Source organism: Zootoca vivipara, chromosome 10 (genome assembly GCF_965207765.1).
Source record: "Zootoca vivipara chromosome 10, rZooViv2.hap1.1, whole genome shotgun sequence".
In the NCBI taxonomy this organism is placed as follows: domain Eukaryota; kingdom Metazoa; phylum Chordata; class Lepidosauria; order Squamata; family Lacertidae; genus Zootoca; species Zootoca vivipara.
This window is the reverse complement of record NC_142593.1, coordinates 54,457,209-54,464,812: the sequence shown is the minus strand read 5'-3', so window position 1 is coordinate 54,464,812 and position 7,604 is coordinate 54,457,209. Positions and strand designations below refer to the sequence as shown.

Sequence of the window (7,604 nt, the reverse complement as noted above, 5' to 3'; positions counted from 1 at the left end):
GAGCAGCATCAAAAGTCGCTTCTGAGCATGCTCCACCCAGTTCCAAAATGGCCGCCGCGCCAGAATAAACCGGGGGGGAAACAAAAAAATCTGTTTTTTCAGCTAGGAACAGCTGTAAAAATGGGGATTTCCTGGGGAAAATGGGAGACTTGGCAACTATGACTGAAGGTAATGGGGCCCTTTGTCAGCAGCAAATTGTCACTGTTTTGTTGTTGTTGTTGAATATATGCTATATGGTAATTTATGGACCTAATAGGTATCTAAAGCCATTTGCACACAACAAAATATGCAGAATGTAGGCACCCTATATATATAAATGAGCAAACCAGTGCTGTTTTAGGGAGCAGGCGGGGCCCATGACTTACATCCTAGGAGACTACACAACACAAAACAAAACACTTGCTGTATGTAGGTTTTATTTTATTTGTTTTGTTATCTTATATTTTGGAAATGTACATCCAGTTTTCCTCCCTTTAAATCTTTTTGGGGTCCCCCAAGAGAGTGGGGCCCTAAGCTATAGCTTGTTTAGCTTATACATAAATCTGGCAGTGGCTCCCACCATGAGCCAATAGGGAAAATGGAGAAGAGGCACTTACAGCAACGAGGAAAAGACATTTACGTTAGCCACTACCAGACTGGATCACAGATAGAAGTTCTTTGCACATTTCCTCTCCTCAGAATGGATGGGAAGTGAGTGTCTGATCCTGGCATCGAATGAAATGTGAGCGTGTTTTAAGGGTGGGTGTGCAAAATTTGGAGAGGCCAAACCGCCGTTGGGGAAAGGAATCAAGACAGAAGTACATTTTTAAAAAAGGAAAGCTCTTACCTGGTGTGCCAGGCGGCGGGAGCCTCACGGCGGCCCTCCGCACCTCACAGTGGGGCCACGCTGTGCCGGAGGCCACCCACCTGTCCGATGCCGGATTGAGTGGGAGAGGGGTCGCCGCTGCTCCACGCGGCCTTCCTCCCTTCTCCCAGTGGGCCGGGGTGCCTGGGCAGGCTGCGCTGCGCCAGGGCCTTCCTGGCCGTCTCCCGCAACTCCAGCGCTTGCTGGGTCCACGGCCGTTTCCTTCCTGCCAACAGGGCTGCCATGTGGCATCACCTCTACCAATGAAATGCAGTGCCGGGGTGAGGGATGACCCTGTCGCTGCAGAGCGGAACAGGCTCCTAGTGCCCCTGCTCCACTCGCTTACCTCCCTGCTCTCCCCTGAGCCCTGAGCGGCGTGGCGTGCAGGAGGAGGGAAATGGAGGCTGCTGCGCACCTTCCCCACTTGCTGGGGCGCCCCTTGGTGCCCAAGCGCCCTGGCGCCCCACCCTACTAGAGTCAATGGGCAAGCCACCCCTGGTCTGAAGGGGTTGGGGTGAACTGTTGGGGGGGGGAACTGGTTTGAGGACAAGATGTGTGGGTAGAGGGGCTTGGGTTGAGATGTGAGGGGCTGGGTGAGGTGAAAAGGGAGGAGGGGTGGCCAGGTGTGGGAGGAGAGTTGGCGGGGCAGGTGCAATGAACAGGGGTGGTAGCCCTGTGTGTGTGTACTGTATACATAAGAAGAGCCTGCTGGATCAGGCCAGTGGTCCATCTTGTCCAGTATCCTGTTCTCACAGTGGCCAACCAGATGCATGTGGAAACCAACAATCAGAACACGAGCACAAGACCAACTCTCCTGCTGTTTCCAGCAAATGGTATTCAGAAGCCTTTCTGCTTCCAACTGAGAAGGTAAAGCACAACACTCATGCTTAGCAGCCATTGACAGCTCTCTCCTCAATATACTTGTCTCCCTTCGAAGGTGATGGACTCTCCTTCCTTGGAGATTTTTAAGCAGAGGTTGGCTGGCCATCTGTCATTTCAGATTCCTGCACTGCAGGGGGTTCAACTGAATGACCCTCGAGGCCCCTTCCAACTCTTATAATTCTATGATCACAGCAAGGTGCTGCAAAATCCCTGCTACAGATGTCCAGCTCACACTACCCTGCACAAAATGTAGAGTTTCCAGGGGTCTTTGTGAAGCTTTACTCTGCTAAACTCATTTTAAATCCTGTTGTTTGCAGATATCTCCAAGGAGATGCATTAGTCCGGAAGGATAAGATGGGGGGGGGGGAGAGAAGAGCCTCAGGCATGTCACCTAACTGATCTTGTATGTAGTCTGTGGGGCTAAAATGCTGCCATTAGGCAAAGACAAGAGGGAGTTGCAAGAAAGAAAACAGCAGCAGACCTTTGAAGGAGAGCATCTAAAGTCTGGCAGACATCACTGGCGTTACGGTGACAGAACCACGCCTGCCATTCTCAGCTCCTGCAGCCACAGCAATTTAATTTGGGTTTCTGTAGTGTGGCATTGACCGAGGAGCGAGCGCGTTAGCAAACGAGGAAGTCGCTGCAGCAAACAAGCTCTCCATGCCTGACCAGCTGACGGCTCCCCAGCTCCCCAGCTCCCTTTGCCAAGAATGCATTCATTTTAGAGAAATATATGTAAATCCTCCCATTGGCAAAGTTCAGCAGGAATCTTATTGCTCCTGTAGCGTCAGTTGTTGTAGCAACCGGAACGGGCCTGGCCTCCAGTGGGGGTGGGGTGTCAAAAGTTGAACGCGGCAGAAAGGGAAAGGAGGATGGAGGCATTTTGTAGGAGTTGCTTTGGTCAGCGTCTCCTGTTGGGTCTCTGCAAGGAGCCTCAGCTTTGGTTTGAACACTCTTTGCATTGACTCCTGAAATAGGGAATCCAAGAACTGTAGAGTTGACCTCCAAAGGGTCATCTAGCTGAACCCCCCCTGCAATGCAGGACTCACAGCTAAAGAATCCCAGAGAATTGGCTGTCCAACCTCTGCTTGAAAACCTCCAGCAAAGGAGAGTCCCCCACCTTCAGTTGGAGTCCGTTCCGTGGTCGAACATCTCTCACCATCAGGAAGTTCTCCCTCTTTTGTTGGAATCTCCATTCCTGTAATCTGAGCCCAATGGTTCAGGTCCTACCCATAGGAGCAGCAGAAAACAAGCTTGCTCCTTCAGCTATCATACCACCTCTCAGCCTTCCCTTCTCCAGGCTAAATACACCCAACTCCTTCAACTGTTCTTCATGAGGCTTGGTTTCCAGACCCTTGATCGTCTTGGTTGCCCTCCACTGGATGCATTCCATCTTGTCAATGTCCTTCTTAAATTGTGGTGCACAGAACTGGACATAGGACTCCAGGTGGGGGCCTGATCAAAGCATAATGAAGCTGTACTATTACTTCCCTTGATCTGGATACTCTACTTCTGCAGGGAGGGTTTTTGTGGGGAGGGGGGTGTCCTTGGGTACTCCCACTTCATGCTGCTGAGACCCACAAGCAGTAGATGCTGCTCAATTAGGGAAAATAGAGCATTGTTCCACCTTCTGCTGCTCCCTCTTCCTTCTGCCCTACCAGTCCTAATGGAAAATGCATGGAGTATATATGATACTCTGGTGTTCGCATGTAAAATTGTATACATAGTTCTATGATTCGTTTTGTGAGCAACCTGTGGCCTTCAAGAAATTGTTGGACTCCAACTCCCATCAGCTGGACAATTGTCAGGGATGATAGGAGCTGTAAAAAGGTAAAGGACCCCTGACAGTTAAGTCCAGCCGCGAACGACTCTGGGGTTTGCGGCACTCATCTCACTTTACTGGCCGAGGGAGCCGACATTTGTCCGCAGAGAGTTTTTCTGGGTCATGTGGCCAGCATGACTAAGCCACTTCTGGCGAAACAGGAGCAGCACACAGAAACACCGTTTACCTTCCCGCCTGAGCGGTACCTATTTATCTACTTGCACTTTGATGTGCTTTTGAACTGCTAGGTTGGCAGGAGCTGGGACCGAGCAACGGGAGCTCACCCCATCGTGGGGATTCGAACCGCCGACCTTCCAACTGGCAAGCCCAAGGCTCAGTGGTTTAACCCACAGCACCACCCGCGTCCCATGATAGGGGCAACAATATTTGAAAGGCCACAGGTTCCCCACCCCTGAGTTACCTACACAGCCTGGGAATTGGACCTAGGATATTTCATATCCAAAGCACACACTCCAGCATTCAAAGTTTTAGCTCCTGGATGGGCAGGAGATGACCAATGTTATTCTAGCTGCAAGAACATCCCCTATTTACCTAATTAGAGGCAACCAATCCTAGGTTGGCATTTTCAGAACCCTGGATGGGGGTGACCAGCTCATCATACGGGATTTATTTATGCCCATAATAAAATCCAACAATATTTTTAAAGTCAACTTTATTCATGCTTAAGTACCAGCATATAATCTGCCAAAGTTTAAATGGCTCCATCACACACACTGGAAATGTTTTCAATCAAAGAAGGGTGCCTTCTGTTTTTCATGTAAGTTGCTTTTGGTTAAAGTATTTTGTTCTTTTTTTAATTTAAAAAAAGATAAATCAGATAACAGCAATAATTAATGTTAAAACACATCATTTTAAAGGAATTTTTGTAAAGATTTTCCAGTGAACAGGGACTATAATGACAAATGAACTGCACGTTAATGTTTTTTGTGGATTGCTCCAAAATGATTTAAACAAGGAGAAAATAAGTTTTAAGTGCAATGAAAATTTTACTGGAGAGGCATATATTTTTACAAAATAGGGGTACATTGCCAATATTCTGTAGCAGAAGCCTGTAAGCCCGTTGAAAGGAAAGTGGTTGGTTTAAATTTACATGGTAAGCAAAAATGGGTTTAAATTTACATTCTGTTTAAGATGGGGGAAGAAAGGGAACAGGGATACAGACTGGGAAATGCCATTGCCCAGCCAGGTTTAACAAAAAATTTACATTGAATGTCACCATTAATTCCTTGGAAACAGCTCTCTATAGGTTAACCCATCACCTCGATTCTGATCCAGCCACTTCCCGCAGGGGAAATTTGTGGTCACGCCTGTAGCGGAGTTGGTGATCTCCACCCGTTCCACCAGCCATCCGCACGAAATCCCAGTGCTGTCGTGCTCAATGCGGACTTTTTTCAACTCCCCAAGCTCAAGGATCTCCAGGTAGAACCGGTCGGTATTGCCCCGCTCAAAGAGGTTGCGGCACTTCTGTTTGAGTGCTCGCTTGCCGGAGTCCCCGTTCACTCCGAATATGGTAATGAGGACGTTGGCGTCTGTGCCAGATCCCTTCTCAAACCCTGTCACAACAATGACCTCATATTTGACTGGCACCAAACTCCGAGCTTTGCTGGCAAAGCTCTCAATCACCTTGGCACACTCAAAGACCTTTTGGTCACCCCTTTTCCTGCAGAGTGGTATTTTCGCATTGCACCTGAAGAAATACCTGCCAAAGGAACAGAACAGAGCTTACCTTTCTGGGAGGATTAATGGCTTACCTTTCTGACCAAATATTTCGCTGTAGGGAGCTTATTTTTCTTGGGAGAGAGAAAGCACACTTTCCATAACAAGTATTTTGTTGGCTTTGCTAAATCCCGTTTGATTGAATGTTTTGTTATCCTTCTTTTGTTTAAATTCCTTTGGCTGGCAAACTTCCATAAGCATACCAGGCACAGAAATCCATTTAATTGGATGTGTGTAGGTGATTCCCCTCAACCCTGCTTCTGAAAAGTTGCAATCTTTGCCCCAACCATTTCCCCTACCCCAATCTCAGATGACGATGATTATTTATTTCATTTATGAATAGCTTCCCACGAGGAGTCCCGAAGCGATCTGCAGTATAACATATGCAAAACAGTTACATATATAAAAACTGTCAAAACAATTGCAGGTATAAAAATAAACTTGTTTAAAAAAAAAATCCAATGTAGCTAGAGAGATAGAGAATAAAACAGCAACAGCACATATGTCAAATCAATTCAGATCCAGCACAGATACTAACTGGGATCTTACCTTCCAAGTCCCGGACTGCAGAATCCGGGACCGGCAGCCGTGTGACACCGGAAGTTGCGTCAACGTAACTTCCAGTGTCGCTTTGCCCTTCTATGGGCACCCAAAATGGCCGCCGGCGGCTTCGAAAGTCGCTTGTACACATGTCCAGAAGTGCGTCGACGTAACTTCCAGTGTCGCTCCGCCCATCTATGGGCACCAAAAATGGCCGCCGCCGACACCGGAAGTCGCATCTATGCACTTCCGGACATGCGTAGATGCGACTTTTGAAACCAGCGGCGGCCATTTTTTGTGCCCATAGAAGGGCAAATCGGAAAGAAAAAAAATGGCCGCCGGCAGGAGAAAATAACGGAGAAAAACGGGAGACGAAGTGATACGGGGGACCACCGGGAAAAGGTAAGTAAAAACGGGATTTTCCCGGGGAAAACGGGGTACTTGGCAGCTATGACTGGGATAAGGATCTCTATTTCAACAGCTTCTTGAAAGAGGAACGTCTTTAGCAGGGTCCAGAAAGGCAACAGAAAAGGCGACTGTTCAACATGCAATGGGAGGCACCTCCAGGGGCGTGGTGCCACCAACACAAAATGCCCTGTTCTGGCACTGTAGGGAATGAACTGGCAGACCAACTATGTGCTACAAAGATGTCTGCAAACGTGACTTGAAGGCTGGCAACATGCAGACAATGGCAGTACCTGGAGGCAGACAGTTAAGGTCATGCGTCCACAGCAGTGGACCAGAGGAGGAATGACCACTGGGAGAAGCTCAGAGAGAAGGAAGACCATGTGGCATCTGCAGCAGTACAACTGGATACCTTCATCTGCCACAGAAGCAAGAAAACATGCCTCTCCTATACCGGTCTCTACAGTCACAGCAGACGCAGTGGCGGAGCTTCATGCTCCGGCACCAGGGGGCGAAGAGCAGGCGGGGGCATGGCTGGTGCGCATCCTGGGGGTGTGGCGCACCGCCTGCAGGGGCATGGTGTGCGTCCTGGGGGGCGTGGTGTCCAGCGTGGGGGGGCAGCTGTGATTGCACCCCACCAGGATCGTGGTGCTGGGGGCGGTGCGCTCCCCCTGCCCCCTTCCTCCGCCAGTGAGCAGGCACTGTAACCTTCCAACAGTTTGACTTCACCCCCCCCCCCAAAGGCACATTTCTCCATTGTCTCCTGAGCAGGTGGATGCCAACAACAGCAAAGGAACAAGCTTCCTGCTAAGAGGATAGCTGCAAGCTACTGTCTCTTGCCGAAAGCAGTGTTAGGCTAGATAGGTAGTGAGAGCTGGACCATAAAGAAGGCTGATCACCGAAGAATTGATGCTTTTGAATTATGGTGCTGGAGGAGACTGCAAGAAGATCAAACCTATCCATTCTGAAGGAAATCAGCCCTGAGTGCTTACTGGAAGGACAGATCCTGAAGCTGAGGCTCCAAGACTTTGGCCACCTCATGAGAAGACTCCCTGAGAAAAGACCCTGATGTTGGGAAAGATTGAGGGCACAAGGAGAAGGGGATGACAGAGGACGAGATGGTTGGACAGTGTTCTTGAAGCTACTAACATGAGTTTGACCAAGCTGCGGGAGACAGTGGAAGACAGGAGTGCCTGGCGTGCTCTGGTCCATGGGGTCATGAAGAGTCGGACATTACTAAATGACTAAACAACAACAACAACCAGATGGGTGAAAAGGGACAACCTCTCCTTTTGCAAATTTTGAGGGGAGGGAGAAAACCTTGTAATGTTGTGGGAATGAAGCTCACGAGAAAAAGTGCTGGAGGTGGCAGCG

At 49.1% G+C, this 7,604-nt stretch overlaps 1 protein-coding gene across 1 annotated transcript in view; it reads right to left on the bottom strand.

The window, feature by feature from the left end:
• Positions 1–4,261: 4,261 nt before the first annotated feature.
• LOXHD1 (lipoxygenase homology PLAT domains 1) overlaps positions 4,262–7,604 on the bottom strand; it is a 146,513-nt gene continuing 143,170 nt past the window's right edge. The window contains exon 41 of the mRNA XM_088653195.1: positions 4,262–5,268. Within this exon, the coding sequence (XP_088509321.1) occupies positions 4,788–5,268 (481 nt within the window). The 3' untranslated portion in view covers positions 4,262–4,787. The remainder of the gene's footprint in view (positions 5,269–7,604) is intronic.